Raw genomic sequence first — 21,582 nt, forward strand, 5'->3', positions numbered from 1 at the left:
GACAGGACCCATGAGCAGAACGAGCTGCCTCACCTGTTCATTTCTTAAAGAAACTGTGAATAGCAATAAATTTGGGCAACTTATGGTACAGATCTCCATATAACCAAATTAACTCATTTTAATCACCCAGAATTTTCAAATTCTGGGGAAAAAAATGAAAAAGCACTAGCAAAGCGGCAGGATCTGAAAGGAAGGCAATCTATTTTTCCCTAAAACAAGTGGAAACAGGGATCTTGTGACAGGCTCTACATTAACTTGCACTCAAATACCAATTCCAGGAACAAAGCTCTTATCAAGTACATAGGATGTAGTACCAGTGGGGCAAAAGGTAGTAGAAATCTTACTTAAGAAGCCCAAAAGAGGGGCACCTGGGTGGTTCAGTGGGTTAAGCCTCTGCCTTCGGCTAAGGTCATGATCTCAGGATCCTGGGATCGAGTCCCGCATCGGGCTCCCTGCTCAGCAGGGAGCCTGCTTCCCCCTCTCCCTCTGCTGCTCCCCCAACTTGTGCTCTCTCTCCTTCTCTCACGCTCTGTCAAATAAATAAATTCTAAAGAAAAGAAAAAAAAAAAAAAAGAAGAAGCCCAAAAGAAAGGGCACTTCTTTGTCTTTTATTAGTTCACTAATTCTCAGAAAATAAGAGCATACAGAGAATCCAGGGGAAGAGGTGCCAGTAAAATGATTAAAGTCATGTCAGTGATAATTCATTGAATTAACTCTTTTTCATTCCATCAACAGATACTCAGGATCTACTATGGGCACGGCTACTAGAATAAGATTTATAATGATGCAAAAATACATAAAGCTCACCTTATAAGCTCCTTTACAGCCTACCATACATGAAAGCTGTGGCATTTTTCCAGAAAATATTACAGAAAATTATATTTTATTTTATATTTTATTAAAATATTTTATATTTTATATTTATTTTCTGGTATTTTTCTAGAAAATGGGTCTGAAGTTATTTTCCCTTAATTGCCTATGTTAGACTTTTTAGATTTAAGAAGGAAGAAAATTGAAAAGAAAAAAATTTAACTGTGAACATCTTAAACTTCAATATATATTTAAAAAAAAAAAGCTAAGCCATACTAAAAGCTAAAATGGAGAAAAAAAACACACTATCCTTAATTTATAAATGGCTCGTTAAATCTGGCATGAAAAACACTAAGACACCAACAGGAAAATAGGCAAAAAAGGCTACACTAACAACCAGAAACTCAAATTAAAAGATAACCTTTTCTGGCCTATTAAATTAGCAGTCTTTTTCTAATACTCAAAGCTACAAGGACTATAGTATGGTAAGCACTACTGGTAGCCTATAGTACATTGTACATTTGTACAATCTTTCCAGAAGCAAATGTTTAAGCAAATGTTTAACAACAGATATTAAAACTCTTAAAAGTGTTCAAATTCCTTCTGAAGTTTACATTCAGAAAATAATTTTATAAAAGCACCCAGAAGAGCAGAGTTGTATAGTAGGAGATTCATTCAGTGTTATCTGAAACAGTAAGAAACTGCTAAGAACTTCCATCGTTTATGGGATAACCACCAAAGGGAGTATGATGGAGCCATTTAAAAATGTTTTAGTATTGGGGTGCCTGGGTGGCTCAGTGGGTTAAAGCCTCTGCCTTCGGCTCAGGTCATGGTCCCAGAGTCCAGGGATCGAGCCCCGCATCGGGCTCTCTGCTCAGCGGGGAGCCTGCTTCCTCCTCTCTCTCTCTGTCTGCCTCTCTGCCTACTTGTAACCTCTGCCTGTCAAATAAATAAATAAAATCTTTTAAAAAAAATGTTTTAGTATTTTTACTGATAATGGCAAATGTTCACAATACAATCAGATAACATAACATGCCCACCTCAGCCTTAAGAGACCTCTTCCCACCTCTGCATAATTTACTGGGCAATTAATCCTCCTTGTGACATCTCTCATTACGAATGCAAACCATTACGGAGAGCCTTCCCCACGTCCTCTCACAGTCATGCCCACGGAGGTAGGACATAAAATAGAGAACCACAGACTCTAAGGTATAACGAATACGGATGAGTCCTGCTCCAGGCATTCTGAACCAGTATGTCTCTTAAAGCCTATTTTCCTCACGTCTACCTCACAAGCTTGTCGTACCCATTACATAAAACAACCCGTGACCCGACTTGAATGATGGCACACAAGCATATGACAGATGTAAATTTATTACCATTTCTGCACCAGACTATGAATTATCCAATGTTCATTACCTTATCTGTTCTCCTTAACTAGATTATAAGTTCCTTGAAGGCAAGGCGTATCTTACGTTATGCCCACGTGTAATGAAAGTATTACCTGCCTGGGGGAACAGGGTATACTCGCAAGATGAGTGCCTTTCGAAACGGCTCTAACAGAAGAGGCAAGAACCAGGACTGACACACAGGAAGCAATCTAGGCAGAGACAAGAAGAAGCCAAGAAGAACACAACACATCCAGGAACTGGGGCGACGGTCAGTGTGAGTGGCGACTCTCAATTCCAAGAGGCAAGGGGTTCAGGAGGTCTGTTTGGCCTGGACCTCCAGCTTAAACTGAAATTCGGCTACTGATGAATGGCAAATTTGTATGGGGATGCAATGGAGGGTCTCTTCACAAACGCGATTTAATTGAAACCTATGGCCTCCCTAATTCCAGCTAAATCTGCGGGCAGGGAGATGTCCAATCCAGAAAGTTTTCTGGGCTTAACGAAGGCCCTAGAGGGCCTGGTCACTAAGCCAGGTCATGTCTTAATTCTACCCATCACCGCACCCCCATGGCCCGGCCCACCCCGGCCCGACACCTGGCAGGTACCTGAGTTATGAGCTAGTCTCAAGGGAAGTGAAGATAAGGTACAAGACCGGAAGGTTAAGACAAGCTGAAGCCACACACTACCACTGACCGGTCACGACAGGAAGGTGGAGCTTTTAAATTTCATTCACAGACTCAGGCTCATGAGTCTCCCTTTTTAGTAATCATCCCTCAGTACGTACACACTCCTTTTGGATTCCTGTTAAATAACACCTGGATATTCCAAGAGCCAAGTGCCTTCTTTCACAAAGGAAAAAGTCAGCCCCGAAGTCGAACTTCATGGCAAATGTTCCTGATGCTTCCTGAAGTATTTCCCCAATTCACTTCTGACATCCTACTTCATCAGACACATGAGTGTAATCAACCAATTTCTAAATTATTTTAGTTCAAGACATGATTTCCAAAATGAAGTGTGTGAACGGGGGTGAGCGGTGGGAGGGGTGGAGAGACAACCAATAAGGGGCTGCCACCATTTTGCTTTGCCAAGGAAAGATTTGGAAAATACATAAAATCTATTGCCACCATCATCTCCAAAACATACAATTTAGCTCTGAAAAGTAAGTTTAATTTTATAGAAAAAAATCACTACCCTGTTATTTTATCAATTCACTGCAGGCTGATAACTTGAACACCTGTCTGGGAACCCCTCATTAAAGGTATATGCTGCCAAAGAAACTTTCCTTAAAAGTATTTTACTTTACAGATCTTCACGAGACTTTCCTTGTGTAAGGCTATCGGGACAAGGACTGCTACTGTGAGTCACGAAGCAGATTTCTACCCAGCTCGTCTCCTTTCTTTCCACTTCCACCTCTTGCCGCCAAAGCTCTCATCCTTCTCCTTGGGGTTCTCCTCATGCACTCGCTCTCCTGCAACCACTCCCAGAATTACACGCCTACAAAGCATCTAAGCAAACGTACCAGAGTGTTCGAGTTCCCACTCCGGAGGCTGCCTCAGGAGCCTCTGACCATCATCTGCTCCAAACACACCAGGAGTTAAGAGGCACAAACAGCATAATCCAAAGGCACTACAGAACCACCTCACAGCCTTCGATGCACAGAACTCCGAAGTTCCAGGGCAGAGAAGTCAAAGTTGCTTTAATAAAATGCTTCCTACAAGACACCTATATGTGGCAAGATAGATTTTTTCTTAAACTTTGCAGAGAACTATTAGTGGTTGAGTACTTTACAAGAGTTAATGACAGCAAATACAGCAAGGTGATTAGTGGCATAACCCTGAACCTAGGCTCGACAGTACTGTCAAGCTTATCGACTCCAAAGGAAATAAAGGGGTAGGCAATTACACAATGAACTTAGAGGGACTACGGACTAAGTGGGAAAAAAATATTCAATGGATCAAAAAGACTTTTATTTAAAGTGAAGTTTTTAGGGGCACCTGAGTGGCTCATTTGGTTAAGCAGTCCAAGTCTGATTTCAGCTCAGATCATGATCTCAGGGTTGTGAGATCGAGTCCCGCCTCAGGCTCCGTGCTGGGCATGGAGCGTGCTTGAGATTTTCTCTCCCTCCCATGATGCCCTCCTCTCTTTCTCTTAAAAAAAAAAAAATTACAGTGAACATTTTAAAGCTGCCTATTTGAGAAAAAATACATATTGGTTTAACCTATGTAAAAAAAAAAAAGCCTAAAATAAAGAAAATGTCTAATCAAATCTTGAGTCTAGTTATTAAATACTACTTGAGACAATTTACTATGCAACTAGTTTAAGGAATGTTTTTATAACAGGTCATAACAAACCAAAAAGTATTCTCAGGATACAGTCTTATGACGTCCCAACACAGTCACATACAAATGTATTCATTCATCTACTAAACACATCCTGGGCGTCTCATGCAGCAGATATAGTACTAGTCACTTCAGGAATAAAAAGAAGGTCTAAGGTGATAGCTACTAACCTCAAGTAATTCAAAGTCAAGAAGAAAGATATATGAGCAATTTTTAAAATACAACAGGAAGAAATGTAAGTAAACTATTGACATAAGACAGCTCAGGGGTGCCTTGTGGCTTGGTTAAGCATCCCACTCTTGGCTTCTGCTCAGGTCATAATCTCAGGGCTCCCCCTCCAACCTCCCGTGTCAGGCTCTGCACTCAGCAGAGTCCACTTGCCCCTCTCCTTCCCCCACTGCTCCTCCCCCCACTAATGTGTGCTCATTCTCTCTCTAAAATAAATAAAATCTTAAAAAAAAAAAAAAAGGCAGTGTTCAACCTCACAAGTAATCAAAATACTGGCAAAGACAAAAATTCTCACTGTAATGGCAAGAAAAAACTTGCATGTTCCTGGTGAAAATTAACACAAATTTCCTGAGGAGCATTCAGCAATATAAATCAAAGATCTCTAAAATTATACAAACTTCAAAAAAGATGGAAGCAACCCAAGTGTTCACGGACAGATGAATGTGGTATATACATACAAAGGAATATTACTGGACCTAAAAAAGGAAATTCTGCCATGCCACAGCATGGATGAAGCTTGAGGACATTCTGCTAAGTAAAATTTAAGCCAGTCACAAAAAGAAATACTGTACGATTCCACTTACAAAGGTGCCTGGCATAGGCAGGTAGCCTTGAAAGTAGCGTGGGCGTCACCAGGGGTGAAGGGGGCGGGGAATGGGGAGTTGTGACTTCTTAAGCGCAGTCTCACTCTTCCAAGATCAAGAGTTCTAGAGACTTGCTACCTAACAGTATGCGTGAACGTACTTCAAACACTAATGAACTGTGCCCTTAAAAAATGGTTACTATGGCTGAAAAAATACTGAATGGATACACTGCGATGCAGCCACAGGGACGAACATTTTACAGAGAACAAAAGAACCACTGCTGCCCAAAACAAACACCACAGGTGAATCTCACCCACAGCATCAGCCGTAATACGAGGGGGGTCTGGGGGATGAGAAGGGGCAGGAAAGTGGCTGAGTGGGGGCAAGAGCGGATTCCCAGGATGCCGCTCCTGGTCTGCTTCCTCACTCAGGCGATCGCCAGCAGGGCACATTCACTTCTGGATAACTGGTCAGGCTATTCACATTGCACAAACACACAAATATCTGTGTGACATTATATAACAAGAAATAGTATACAAAAATTTAAAACAAAACAACCTGAGGAAGTTACCACGTCCTGCCTAATTGGTCAACTCCTCTCTTTGATCTTTGTATTATCAAATTCTGCCAAGAGCCTGTACAGTTGCCTCTATTATAATAAATCGATTGTGTAAAATTCTGTACTTAAAATAGCAGATTATAACTAAATATATATATATATATATATATATATATATATATACACACACACACACACATAATCTTACAGCAACCGCATTTTCAGAATTTTATCCTAATAAAACATCCTGGATATACATAAAGATTGAGTTAAAAAGAATGCTCGTAACATTGTTTTTTATAATAGCAAAAGAAATGGAAACACCCTAAAAGTCCAACAAAGGACTGGTTAAATTAATTATGATCACAAAGGGCTTCCTGGAATAGAAACATTAGAAAACACTCAATGGGAGTCAGCACAGAGCTTGCTATGCAACAAAGGTTCCTACCGGTAGACTAAGACTGTGCCAAATTTTATGTAATAAGTCCCTACATTCCACTTTCTTTCTATTCCATCGCACTTTCTTTTTATTCTTTTTGAGTTTATCAGGATCTTGTAGAAGCCAGCAGGTTCCTCTGTATATACACTATCATATATAACACATTAAGTTTCAAATTAGCAAGAGTCGGGCGCCTGGGTGGCTCAGTTGGTTGGGCATCTGACTTTTGATTTCGATGCTCTCCCGGTTGTGGGATCCAGCCCCATGTCAGGCTTGGCACTCACTATAGAGTCTGCTTGAGGTTCTCTCCTTCTCACCCACCCCCTACCCCATGTGAGCATTCTTCCCCCTCTTTCTCTTTCTCAAACAAATAAATAAAAACTTTTTTTTTAATGGCAAAAGTAGAGACCTCCTCCTATTTCACTGATTTTAAAACATACATTTTCCTACATTTTAACATCTCTGTTATCACACTGCTTCCTACAACTGATTTAAAACTGCACTGTGTCATAGTTCAACTGCAGTATTTTTTTCCCTCCATGATATATAAAACTATAGTTGCATCTTACAATCAAGGACATCCCATATTTGATGAAATACTACTCTTTCAAAGCTCATTTCAAGAAGTTAAATAAACAAACATTAAGCAGATAAAAATGAAGTCTATTCAAGAGCAAAAGGAACAAAATAAATATGAACCAAAGAAAATTTTTGAAAAGAGGAAAAACTAGCATTTGGGGCCCTGTAAAAATGATGTCCAGATATTCACAATTCAATAAATTACTTCACACTATCCAGTGCAAATGAAGATGCTCAATGTTATAAATAAAACACAACAGTGAGCTGGGCCCTTATACACATCACCTGTGGTAACTGTTCGATCTTATCGGAGTCCTGTGCTCCTGGATGAGAGCAAAGAGTAAGAAACCCCACCCTTCTGTGCTCCAAGAATGGCTATCCAGAAGGGCCACCAGGTCCTCGCATATGAAGAAATAAAACCCAAACTTATCTTCTCTTTGATTTCCATTTTCATAAAACAAGTTTTCTCCCTCCTCTTTGAGGCAGTCTCCATTAATGAATGTTCCCACACTGCCTGAATCGCCTGAATACTACGTCCTTCATTGTTTAAGAAAGCAAAAGTCTCTCCCGTAGGAAAGGTCTTTTACAATCACGCTGCCCTTTATGTTTACTTTTAAAATCTTTACTGTCACTTTGGTCAAATATATATTTCAAGCATCACTTCTTGGTAATCCACAATCCTATCTTAACTAAAATGTTCAAAACTCCTGACAACTTTTGATATTCTGCATTCCCAAAATTAAACCCTAAATAGGACTTTTTTTCATACCTAAACTGTCTTTGAGATTTCCCACAGGGCCTTGGAAAATCACAAAGGATTTGTTTTTTCATCTTGTAAAAGGGGAGTGGCAAGAAATAGATTTATCTGATGCATTACTATTGGTGAGTTACTGAATCAGAGCAGATGCTTAAATGTGTCCGGGTTAAGATGTCAGAAATATTTGAAAAATGGTTTGCTGTATGAGAAGTTCCCACAGAACTGTCAATGCCGGCACAGTCTGTGACACACTTCTGTTTCTCAGGCTGCTAGAGCTACCCTGGATATTAGACAACAGACATACTCTCAGGCCTAATTCAGTTGTTTCCTCTATTGTTCATTTAGTCACAACTGCTTTAATTTCAATCTAGGATCTTCTAGGCCAGTGGTTCTCAAATGGAAATTGCTATCACTTACCTATGGGGTTTTACACATACACAGATGTTTAAGACCTACTCTAGATTTACAGAATCTCTTTACTTAATACTCTTGATATATCCTTGGTATATTCCAAATACATGTTTAGTACATTGTTGGCATATTATATCAAGACTACTGTATGTGAAATACATGAAGATTTTTCTCTATAAATATTACGTGTTTTCCATTTTCATAAATTAGACACAATAGACTCTTTCTTTTTTTTTTTTAAAGATTTTATTTATTTATTTGACAGAGAGAAATCACAAGTAGATGGAGAGGCAGGCAGAGAGAGAGAGGGAAGCAGGCTCCCCGCCAAACAGAGAGCCCGATGCGGGACTCGATCCCAGGACCCCGAGATCATGACCTGAGCCGAAGGCAGCGGCTTAAGCCACTGAGCCACCCAGGCACCCCCCAATAGACTCTTTCTTGACAGCAGAGTTAATCATTATGTTTAGAAATATTTTGTCTAAAGATTTTGGACTGACTTTTACCTTGTTTTGCATGTCATAGAAACACCCAAATTTTATCAAATGCCTTAATCTCATCATGAATCCCTACTGGATCTTACACTTTAGAAAATTAGCAGTAATAAATTAACCAGTCACTTTGCATTTTCCATCACCTTCAGATAGGTTTTTGTTTTATTCTGCTGTTTCCCTGAAAACACACTTGCAATCATCTCTAGGCTAGAGTGTCCACCTTCAAAAAACACAGGTTGTGCCAAAGCCTGGGGAAAAGGACTATGCCAGGTACTTTTAGGTGTAGGCTTTGGACAGCATGTTCAAACAACTCTGAGACCATGCCAGTGGGCTGAGTCAGGATTTCTCAAACTCTAGTCAAGAAGGTGGATTCATAAAACTGCTAACTGCACATCGGACAGAACCAGAATTGCCTACAACCAAATGCACCGATGAAGGATGACTGTGGGTTTTGTTTGGAATACTGTTGCTGTACTCATGTTTTATTTTCTGAATTAGGAACTTCCTTCTCTTTTCTCTTAAGCTATCTGTAACTCATAACAATTTGGTAGACTATGCTTCTGTGACTGAGATTATCCAGTGCATTCTTGACTTTCACATTAGTATGAGTAAAACAACTTAGTACCTTCAAAACAGAGATGTCATAATGTATCAAGACTTAAAACTTAAGGGCGCCTGGGTCGCTCAGTGGGTTAAGCCTCTGCCTTCAGCTCAGGTCATGATCTCAAGGTTCTGGGACTGAGCCCCAAATCAGGCTCTCTGGTCAGCATGGAGCCTGCTTCCCCCTCTCTCTCCCTGCCTCTCTGTCTACTCGTGATGTCTGTCAAATAAATAAATAAAATCTTCAAAAAAAAGTCTTAAAACTTGAAATATCTTATAACCTAATACTCCATCTTAAAGAAATAATCTAAAATACTGAAAAGTTTATACAAAGACTTTTATCAAATCATTAATAAGAAGTAGAAATGTGTATTATAAAATAATTCAAGTACAATTAGTTCAATTATGGTATAAACATTTAGGGGAATACTGTTTGGGGCACCTCAGTGGCTCGGTGGATTAAAGCCACTGCCTTCAGCTCAGGTCATGATCCCATGGTCCTGGGACTGAGCCCTGCATGGGGCTCTCTGCTCTGTGGGGAGCCTCTGTTTCCCTCTCTCTCTGGCTGCCTCTCTGCCTACTTGTGATCTCTGTCTGTCAAATAAATAAATAAAATATTTAAAAAAAAAAAAGAGGAATACTGTTTGTCAGTAAATATGTTCATCCCATAGGAAGGTGCTTATGATATGGTAGCTTTTGAAGATAAACTATATGGAGAAAAAATATATACATGCATATGTGTATATATATATACACATATATATATTGCAGACATAGATAAACCCAGGAAGTAAATACGCCAAAATGTTAATGGTAACTATATTTAGGTGGTAAGATTATGGTTGGTCATTTTCTTCTTTATACCTTCCAGATTTTTCAGATTTTTCCACAACAGACATGTATTGCTTTTATAATCAGAGAGATTTCTAGCTGATTAAGTTAGTTTTATTAATCAAATTTTATTTGCTTTTCTGAGGCAGCAGCTAGATCAATCTGAAAAATATTACTCTTAAAAACAGCATGCAACATTTTAAAAAATGAACAGTACTGACCTAAGTTATAAAGATACATCAAGTTAAATAACTAAAAAGAACTCCTCCCCCCCCCAAAACAAAGACTGGGCTGTGCCAACTAACCTAAACGAGGCACTCCACTGGTAGTGGGACACTTCAGATTCTAGGAGCATGGTCTATGACCCGCCAAGTCAGAATTCCAAACCCCTTTAGGAATAATATGCAAAAAAATCAAGTAATTGAAGCAAAAGAAAGAGTTTCAGAAAACTCAGGTCCCTGAATCCTTTTTCTTCCAGGTCCCTGAATCCTTTTTCTTCCTTCTATGACTTCTGCAGACATAGAAAAAACCAAATGCTTCTGGAATAATGCAGATGATTACAGCTAATTTTCAAAGTAGTTAGCCTCTAAGCATGTATGATGGCTTTTTAAGAAAACTAATTACAAGAGACTTCCCCTTTTTTCATTTTAAGTCACAAAGGAAGAAAAGAGAGCTGTACGCACGGTAACTAGCAAGGACTGAGGACTTTATATAAAAGGCCATTATTTCACCGAATCTTAACAACCTAAAAAGTAGGGGCTTCTATTTCTACTACTTCTCAAAGGAGGGACTGAGTCTGAGAGAGGCTACGTAACGTCTCAAATGCACACAGCTAACAACCAAAGGTAAGATCCAAAGCCCATCTGTGTACTACCAAATCCATGCTCTAACCAATAGAGTCACCGCCTCCAATATCCAACAGGCATCAGCCGAGAGCCTACTAACGGTCAGACACTGTGCGGGGAACTGGGACATAAAAATAAGCAAAACAATGTCCCTGCCTGCATGGAGTTTAATGTCTACTGAAGGCAAGGCACAACAAACAAACATTCACACAAATACAGCATTACAAATGGTGACACACTCTGGGGTGGCAAAGTACAAGGGCCACGAAGACTTAAAATAAAAGGACTTCCTTTAATCCCGGGGAGAGGAGGAGGAGGTCAAGGAAAGGTTGATGAATTAAGTAATGCTTGAGAGAAGACCTAGTACAGGGAATAATGAACAGGGTAAAGAAGGAAGGGCAAAAGACAGCTCTCCAGGTCATCTTTTCTTAAAAATAGATTTCACCGGGGGCGCCTGGGTGGCTCAGTGGATTAAGCCTCTGCCTTCGGCTCAGGTCAGGATCTCAGGGTCCTAGGATCGAGCCCCACATCGGGCTCTCTGCTCAGCGGGGAGCCTGCCTCCTCCTCTCTCTCTGCCTGCCTCTCTGCCTACTTGTGATCTCTGTCTGTCAAATTAAAAAAAAAAAAAAGATTCATCTGTTAAAAAAAAAAAAATAGACTTCACGGCACTGAAAATTGCTATATACACATGGCACGCATGCGAACACACACAAACAGCAAGGGAAAATGGGGCTCCCCCCACTTAGGGTCCACTCTATTTGAAAAAATTTAAATACAAATCAGTGTTTTAGAGAAAAATAAACTGCCTAAGGTATTCATATATTCCAACCCCAATTTTACTTTGAAATTAATCCTAAATTCTAAACTCATCTTTATAGTTCCTGTGGTTTTTAAGGTTTTATTTATTTATCCGTGAGAGAGAGCCAGCCTGTGTGCATGACCACAAGCCTCCCCACCCCCACCCCCAACCCCAGCAAGCAGAGGGAGAAGCAGGCTCCCCACTGAGCAAGGAGCCTGGATGCAGGACTTGATCCCAAGACTCTGGGATCATGACCTGAGTCAAAGGCAGATGCTTAACCCACTGAGCTACATAGGTGTCCTTACAGTAACATGTTTTAAGGATAAGCAACCAAGAGAACAGCCCTGAGCCGCCAGGGTAAGATGCACTCTTATTATTCTTGCTTCGGGAAATAATGCTGTTTCAAGGAAGAAATATGCAGATCATAACCTTGCCCAGCTTCTTCAAAATGATCACTTAGTGCACTTAGTGCATAAGCCATTCTCCTGACTCAATCTCAAGGGACAAGGGACAAAGTTCAACCGCACCTGTTTTTATTTTTGGTAGAGCCACATTTTTCAAAGTGAGGGTCACAACCTATTTGTGGGTAATAAAATCAATTTAATGGATCACTGTGGACAATTTTTTTTAACAGGACAGAAGAGAATTATCAGAGAGCATCATACATTGATTAAAAGGTCAAACATTACTTGATAAACTTTTATTTCGCTTATATAGCACACACATACTGTTGAAACATTTATTGCTTACTGTAGGTCACAGTCGCAGCTGGAGTTCAGTATCACCACCACAGAACAGAAATTACGATCTTACTGTCTGCTTAATCTAAAGACTGAGTACAGAAAAGAACAGCAAGATAAACAAAAAGGTTTCACCATTGGTTCCTTTCCACTCTGGGAAAGTTTTGTGGGTTTAAAAAAAAAGAGGTACATACAATGAGCTTGGGACAATTTTTCGGCAGGGGAGGAGGTTGCATTTTTTTTTTCTGAATCTTTTTTGAATCTTTCATCACTGCGTATCCTGTACAGTCTACTTAATCCAGAAAATAGAGTATTCCACAGTTGGTGGGTGAGTAACCAGTCACGTGGGCGGGAGCTGCTGCTCAGCTAGGCAGTCAGGTGGCTGAAGAGCACCTTTAGCTTTGGAACCTAACCAGGGGAGCACAGTGCCACACGAAAGAAAGGGAAGCAAGAGCCTGGAGACCTGGATCCTAAGCTGTGACCTTGGGGAAGGAGCAGCCTCTCCACACTGCTTTACTCATCTCTAAAATACAGAGCAGGGTTCCGAACTCCCTTCCAGCTCCAGTTCTTGTAATTCTACAAGCAATGGCTTAGAGGTTGGACTAAATAAACACTAACAATCCTCCCAGCCATAAGACTTGCACTGTAAGCACTTAATTCCTTATTTCAATAAGAACTAAAGAAACCCAAGTTACACCTACATTTTTAGGTTCCTACATAAAAAAAGACTTTAGGATTTTTAATGGTACAATAAAAATAATACATGTATTAAATTCTCTTCCAAAATATTCCCACTGAGAGAGTAAAAAGGTTGACAATTTCTATTAATTTTACATCTCTAAACTAGCTATCCTCTAGTAAGTCCTATTCAGAGTTCTACAGTTCAGCAGTATCCTCAAATAGCCTGCTCACATGCACAAAAGGCTTTCACTGAAAACATCAAATCTGATCAGCTTTAAAGCTTAGTATCCACTTTTCTCCACAGAAGGTTTATTTCCTCTGAAATTATGCTGAAATGAAATCCACTTATGAAATGCTTTTGACAGAATGCCTAATATATTCTTAATAGCTTTCCCTGCTACTTTATAAACATTTGGCATCCAAATGATCCATGAGACTAATACTTCTACTGATCTCTGCAAAATATGACAAATGAATACTCTTACAGGTAAAAAAACAAACTCCCATTTTGCCTATGCTGTTAGAATAAATATCTAAAGGCAAATTGTACTCCATTACATGAGTCTGAGGTCTGTGGGAAATGGAAGAATGTAGCTACCACACCTACTTTCTTCTTAAAATACAGTGGCTTTGCATGTGCCTCTTAAAAAGGGGAAAGCATTTTAACATAATATACATGATGAAGATACAGTCATATATCCTAAATAGTAGTACTACAAACATGAAAGACCATCATAAAGCAAGCTCCTCGTTTTATTGCTGATACTTCTAATCTACAAATTCTGTTACCCAGGATGAACTAAATAATTAAAGCAAACCCACCTCGATATAGTCAGCTCAGTTAGTTCACAGATACTAAAAACACTTTTGAAAAAAGAAAACTTAATTAAGATAATTTAATTTAAAATTTGGTAACCATATTCTCTTTATAAAATGTAAAATCCCATCAGTTTCAATTTTTTTTAATTTTTTAAAATTTATTTATTTGACAGACAGAGATCACAAGTAGGCAGAGAGGCAGACAGAGAGAGAGGAGGAAACAGGCTCCTCACTGAGCAGAGAGCCCAATGCGGGGCTCAATCCCAGGACCCTGGGATCATGACCTGAGCCGAAGGCAGAGACTTTAACCCACTGAGCCACCCAGATGCCCCATCAGTTTCAATTTTAATAATAATTCAAAGGACACTTAAAATTATAACTGTACTAGTTAAGAATTTACGCTCTATAATTAGCTTTTGATTATAAAAGAACATGTAACACGTTAACCACAAAAAGTTTTTAGGAAACAATTAGTATGGATCTTTCAATCTTTTTTCTGTGCACATATACACTTTTCTTAAATGAGATCATAATGAGCATTTGCAGAGATTAAGAACCCCATTCAAATTATTCAGAGTTTAAGCAAAAATACAGAATCTATTAACTCACATACCGATTCAAGAAAAAAATGGAGGTGAATCTAGAATTTAAAAATTAGCCAAAGAGCTCTTCTGGCCTCTCTGCCTTTTCTCTGGGGTTAACGTTACTGTCTGAGACCAAACTACTTCTCCATGAGCTTGACTACAGCCTCCAGGAGCTAGCTCCAGGCTCAAAACTCCACATTACATGTATTTTGGTTATTAAAAGAGCATTGCTCTCCTCCAGCTCCAATTCTAAAAATCCTAGGAAAGAATCCTGATGGCCTGGCTTGAGTCAAGTGTCCACCCCTACAGACAGGAACACATAAAAAGAGGGCATGTCCAACCTGAACCAGGGAGCTAGAGCTGACAGAGAAAGGGATGACAATGGGGGAGAGTGAGGACAAAGGAAGGACAGACATAACTGGTGGAGAAATATATACCATCTGAGCAGCCACCTCAAGTTTTGGCTCCCATGTCCTGCAAATACTGTTTTATAATCTGTTCTCACTGAACGCAGTGATGAGTATACAGACATTAGAACCACTTGCAGTGTTTTAAAAACTGGATACTCAGGTCCCACTGACCTATAAAGACGTTTCTAGAAGGACTTCTGTCATGAGCATTTTTCCATGTCACTGAATATTCTTTAAAAACATGGTTTTTAATAGCTGCACAGAATTCTAATATGGTTCTACATTTTTTTCAGTTTAATGACTTAAATCCAGAAAAACCACATACCATCCTGATCTTTTTTTGAACATAATACTCACAAGAGTCAAAAAGCATTTTATGAAAGCACCAACCACGGACATCTCCGCCACACCTTTCTCAGAAACTATGCCGCAGGATTCTTTGTGGGGGGGTGGCGGCAAGAGGGTGGATTATGGGGTGGGTGGAGACGTTAGGTGACCTTCTGTGACTTACCACTAGTAAAAATCTAGCACTGAGGGTTCAACAAATGTCTTTAAGGGACAAAGATATAATATACCTCAAAGAATGGACAGAGGAGCAAGGTATGGCCGAACCTAATTAAAGTAAGACTGAAGATTATAAACAAACACACTATAACCCAACTAACAGGGAAGTTAGTGACAAGGGACGGGAGGCGGGGGGGGGGGGTTGAAGCAGCCTCTCAAGTCTAAGGAAATGAAAACCTAAGAGTTTGTTACACGCCTCTCCTACTAGAAGAAGGGGATACATCTCATAGGTATACAAGCCAACCTTCCTGGTCTGTTAACACTAGTCACAAAAATCTTTCAACTAATTTCCCTTGATGTCACGTTCACCAATCAATTTCTTAGCTAAACTCCGGCTTTCTACAGCAGAAGAATGCATGGCCCACCAGGTGCGGACAGAGCTGAGAAGCAGGTGAAACACAGGTCCTGGACCTTGCTTATCTTATTCTGCCAAGGCAATGTCTGGTCACAAAGCAGACACTGCCCAAACTCCTTGTCTGACACTTCTTCTGTTTTCCCTTCAAAGAAACTATTTCCGACGGCCCACTGATCTGCAGCATCCAGGTGTCTTTAAAATGAACACACACCGCCCAAATAAGAAGGCTGAGACAACAGAATGTTATGAGTAAAATGATAATCATCAAGGAATGAGGAATTATTAAGTAACAGGAAGTTATTAGAGCAAATGTATCCAGTAAGCAGTCAAGACCTTATATCCCCCATATCTCAGGAAGAGCTCAGAACAAGACTGACAAGACACCAAGAGAAGACATGTGAAGGAAGTAGAAGCAACTTCTAATAATATGACAATTAAAGGGAAGCACAAAGTCCTTCTTGAGAGACAAGCTGTCCCCACTTCAGAACATGAGAAAGCTTCTGCCATCACTGGAGCCCTTTGTTACTGCTGCCAGACGGTCAGGCCTGCTCTGCCCTGCGCCGCCCCCGCCAGTGGGATCTCCGGCTGTAATGGCCTCAAGCCACGCCCATCCCTGACACCGCCCAGGCAGTCTGCAGCGGCACCAGAAGGTGGATTTCTCTAGGGAGAATAGGTGACATCCAATGTCAAGACTGAAACATGTGGGCTCAAAGGGGACATTCAGGTTGAGAGAGAGATCAAATTCCCTAGGACTGACAGCATATTCAAGTACTCTTTGACTAGTGAAACACATTTTTTTTTCAAATTAACTTACAAGAACCGTATTATATAAATAGTAAATAAAAGTACCTCGGTTTAGGGAAAAAAAAGGTATTTTTTAAGTTCATGTAACATGTACTTTTCGAGGTCAGTGAGAACAACGAGGCCATTGCAACAGAAATATTGTAAATGAAAAGTTAGATAGGAGCAGCTTTTTATCAGCCTTAATATCCAAGTTCTGTTTAAGTGCAGCTTCAAGAAATCACAGAAATAAATTGTTCCAAACTAGTTTAAACAGCTCTCCTTGTAATCTCAGGATCCGCCTACAAATGACCCAGAAGTCTGAAAAAGAAATTATAAGAAATGTTTACTACTAAGTTAAATCACTAACAACTGCTACCCTTCCGATTCTTCACCAAAAATAAGGACAAGAAGTATCCATGACTGACAAAGAGCAGCACACAATAACAGAGTACGATCACCTCTCAGCCTGTTTTGTCCTCCTCGGTGATTGCATAACTCTCACGTCAGCACACACCAAGCAGATGTGCTGGGCCGGCACCTGCCACAGGGGTGCACTGGCCAACATGTGCAGACCTGCACGCTACAAAGACCCAAGCATTAGAGCACCCTTCCTAATCAATGACACGGTAATGTTAAGGTACACGAACAAAGGTGGCAGAAAGTGTTTATTCTGTCTGTCCCAAAACCAGTTAACCTGGTAGCATAAACCACCACCTGATCGGTCTCCGGCATTGAAATGTGTTGTCTGTCTGTGTGTCACAGGTCACTGTGCTGCATACTGAAGAGGTGGTGGTACAATGAGGGTGAGGGTGAGTATAAAACAAAATCACAGCTTTGTCAAGTAATCTGTTTCAAAGATTTGCTGTTGTATAATTAACTGTAATGTTGCTAAGAAAAATATTTCTAAGATCTTCTTGTTCCACACACTGCTGTTCCCTTAAAGTTGGATGAAGCCCATTTATCCTGACCTATTTTTATTATAACAAAGACAGACAAAAACCCGGCTGAAAAGAAATCAGTTTCTTTTTACTGTTGGAAAAAGTGATTTTTCGACACATTACCGCATCTCTGTGCGCTTTTTACTTTTACCTAAGAAGGTTCACATCTATTTTCTCTGAAAGTTCCATTAAACAGTTTTATAAGCCCTGATCTGCCCATTTGGGTAATAAAATCATGCCTCTTCTGCAAGGTGTTTAAGGGTGTGCAATGTGCAGTCAGACTTGAGCTCGACTAGCTGTGAAAACTTAAGACAAAACACCTCACCTTTATGCCTCAATTTACTCGTAAAAGAGAGGTAACAGGACCTACTTCATAGGATGGTTATACAAATTAAGGAAGCAAAGAAAATGGCACATTTTAAGTGGTTAAGAAGTGTTCACTGTTATCACTCTTACAGAAGAACTTAAATGAGTCAAAATGCTCAAAGATAATCTACTAACAAATTTATACAAGCTACCTGACAAAACTTCTAAAAATGTTAGACGTCCTCAAAAGGAACAAAATGAATTCCCATTACACCGTGTCATATTATTTAGAGAAATTCTTCCTTAAAAGTTCACAAAAGTATCTCCGAAGTTAGGAAAATGAAGAACGATGCTTTTCACAGCTTATAAAGTAAGTTTTATAAAACTAAAACAAACGCATTTGAACTGACTGGGTCGGCAAGCAAGGATATGGTTCCCGTGTTCAGTTCTAACTACAGCTACAGAATTCGTTTTAAATTATGTTAAGGAAGAAAAATAAAGAGGACACTTATCTGCCTTATTCCTGGAAGTACAGAGCAAGACAGTTAAGATGCAAGAGGAACTCTGCAAGTATTTTCATTCTAAGGGACAGGGGGCAGCAGTTTGCAAGTTTACTCTGCGATGCAAAGAACGGGGTAAGAGGACACTAGAACATACAAACATAGGCACGTAAGACGAGGTAGACTTCGTTACGGGGAGTCTGATTTTCCAGACAGAAAAAAAAAATGACATAAAATTAATTACTATTACTACAGTCTCTAAGGAACAGAATGCAACAAACGCTCTGCGCACCGAAGTTCCATCTTAGAGCGTCGGGCGGTGGCAAAGTTTGAGAGAAATCAGTCCTTTACTTCATGTGCACGTGTGAGCGACAATCTGCACATCGCTAGCAGCAAAGGCGGTAAAGGGCCCTCCGAAAGAGAAACCGACCTGCCTGTTTGCAGAGACGAAGTGCAGTTTCTCCCAGGAGAGAAAGCCGGCAAAGGAAGGGGGGTGCAAAAGGAGGGCAGGAGGAGAACGCGGGGAAGCCGCCAGAGCGTGTCTGCTCCACGAGCGTCCACTTCTTCACTCGAACCGGGGCAAACCAGAGGTGGCCTTTTCGTTTAGCAGCGATGCACGCAGTTGCAGCACGGCCCCTGGCCTGAAGCTCGAGGCGGGGAGGAGGTCACAGTTCCCGCAGAACCCGGGGTACCCCACTACGCTCCCCGCCCCGCCGCGTTCGGGGCGGGCAGTGAAGCTGCAGGCAGGGCGGGCTGGCTGGGAGCTCGGGCGGACCCGCGGTGCCCGGGCAGGGGTCCCTCGGCCGAGTCGGCCGCGGTGCCCTCGGTCCAGAGTTGCACCCCGCCCCTCCGGCCCGGCCCGGGAGCCTGGATGCAGCCCTCAAAACCTGGCGGGAAGCGCAGGCCCCCACGCCCCCTCGGCCTCCGACCGAGCTTGGGCCAGGCCGGGACCCGCTTTTTGCGCCGGGCCGCTCGGCAGCCCCACTCACCTCGCCGCCCGGCAGCGCTCGGGCTCGGGCTCAGGCTCGGGTCCCGGCGGCGGTGGCGGCGGCGGCGGCGGCGGCGGCTCCTCCATGGCGGCGGCGGGGGTGACGGCGAAGGCGGGCGGGGGGACCAGCTCGGCGGCGGCTGCGGCTTCTCTCATCCGTGCACGGGGCCTCGCATGGCCGCGGCGGGCAGTAAGCTGCAGCCTGGCGCGGGGGACGGGAGCCCCGAAGTGCGGGAGTGACTCGGCTCCGCCTCCGCCTCTAGCCCGCCGCAGGAGCCGCTCGCGCCGCGGCCATCTTGGAAACGGCGACCGGCCAGCGCCGGGCTACGGCGGGCGGCGAGGGACAAGCCTCCGAGGGCGGCGGCGGCCGCGGGCGCGCCAGCGGACAGGCGGGGACCCGGCGAAGGGAGGGGCGCGGGGAACCGGGGGCCGCGGGCGTGGGCGACCGAGGCGGCGGCCGGGGAGGCACGTCGGAGCCCCTTGCCGCGGGGGCCGCTGTCGCGCCGCGGTCGCCTGGTTTCGCTCGCGGGGCGTGTGCGCTGGGCCGTGCGCGCCGGGTCCGCCGGGCGGCGGGCGGGGGGCGTGCGCGGAGGACCCGGGAGGGGCCGCGCGGCCTGGGTTAGGCGGCGATCCGAGGCTTGGAAGTGGGCCGTGAGCTTTACAAGCAAATGGATCACCGCCAGAGGTGATGCCATCCTCAGAAATACTGTTGGCTGCAACGCAGACGCTCGCGGCCACACGCGGGCTCTGGGGGGGGGGGGTCTGGGGCCCCAGAGTCCGGGGCGCCGGGGCGCGCTGCTGAAAGTGCCGTCTTGGACGGACACGAGAAACTCGGGTTTCGGAGACTGAACAAAGTCTCCGGAAACGCAGGGCAAGAAAGCCACCGTCCTACCGACAGGGCTGGAAAGAGCACTGCTCTCGCCTCCCCTCGGGATCACAGAGTGGTTTTGATCCTCCAGAAACGCGGGCGGGGGCGCCGCTGCGGTGAGGGAAGTTTTACAGATTGTTTCAGAGTTACAGCGATGCTGTTGGAAGTCCAGTGCGTCCTGTGCCCTTAGAAAGGACTGGAGGCTTCAGGTTTTAAGTTGCACGTATCTACATAATCTACCCCCCGAGTCAAGTCCAGAATTAATTCAAAAACCGCATCATTTAAAATGAAGTATAGGGACGCCAGGGTGGCTCAGTTGGTTAAGCGGCTGCCTTCGGCTCAGGTCATGATATAGTGCCCTCAAAGTACTTTACAGAAATTTCTGCTTGAGTCTCTTTTATCGTGATAGTCTGTGTTGACATTCATTTTATTTGTTCAACAGCATCCATTAAACGAACACTTATCAGATGCATATATGTGTCAGGGACTGTTCTAGATGCTGAGGTTACAGCAGTGAGCCAAACAGATTAAATCTTATCCTGGTAGAGCTAACCTCCTAGTTAATCAAGGAGAAGAGAAAGAAAACAGAAGAAAAACCAATAACATACAGCGTAGCAGCCAGTGATAACTGCCGAGAAGACCTCAGCTGGGAAAGGAGTTGGTCAGGGAAATGTTTTACCAAGATTGGTGAAGATGGTTAAACGATTTGGTTATACAACCATTCTTACTGAATTTCAGATTTTCTTTTGAAATAGTTGTGTGACCAACCAGTTAACTTTATCTTCATCAACTCACATCTAAGTATTTTAATATTTTGGATAAGTTATAATTCACAAATTCCTGAGGACTCTAAGCCTGTGGCCTATCTTTAGACCCACAAGCTTGTGAATCTCTATTTAATATACAGACCAGCGTTTGAGAGACATGGGGTTTGTTGTTTTAATTTCCATTTGACGATGCTGCCTGTTTTAGTGTGAGCCAAACAAATTTTCATTTCGCTAGTCACAGAAGGCATCACATGTAGGAACCCCACCTAACTCGTACTAAATACTCAACTTAAGTGCAGTGAAGTTTTTCTTCATTTAAGGTAATTTGGTGGTAGGCATCGGCCTGTTTTTGTTGCTTGTGTTCTCCTATTCAGTGCTAACTTCATTTCAGCAGTTCTGAACAAAGACTCCCTCAGTCCCCTGACTAGTGGGTCCCAAATCCTGTCAAATTCTACGTCCCCTGTGGAATCCACACACTGGTCTCCTTTCACTAGTTCAGACTACCTTCATGTCCCCCTGAGGTCACAGCAAGCCTCCACGCGCCCCCGGCCCTGCTCCAGCACTACCCTCCCAACCCAATCTGTCCTCACTCGGCAGTCACACTAATCTTTCCGAA

The 21,582-nt window shown here is 42.5% G+C and overlaps 1 protein-coding gene across 4 annotated transcripts in view; it reads right to left on the minus strand.

Annotated features, from left to right (window-relative positions):
* MAP3K4 (mitogen-activated protein kinase kinase kinase 4) overlaps positions 1-19,426 on the minus strand; it is a 112,755-nt gene extending 93,329 nt beyond the window's left edge. For all 4 annotated transcript variants that reach the window (XM_044242731.1, XM_044242741.1, XM_044242723.1 and 1 more), the window contains exon 1: positions 19,333-19,426. In XM_044242731.1, the coding sequence (XP_044098666.1) occupies positions 19,333-19,418 (86 nt within the window). In that variant the 5' untranslated portion in view covers positions 19,419-19,426. The remainder of the gene's footprint in view (positions 1-19,332) is intronic.
* Positions 19,427-21,582: the final 2,156 nt, after the last annotated feature.

Source organism: Neovison vison, chromosome 1, assembly GCF_020171115.1.
Source record: "Neovison vison isolate M4711 chromosome 1, ASM_NN_V1, whole genome shotgun sequence".
Classification (NCBI taxonomy): Eukaryota; Metazoa; Chordata; class Mammalia; order Carnivora; family Mustelidae; genus Neogale; species Neogale vison.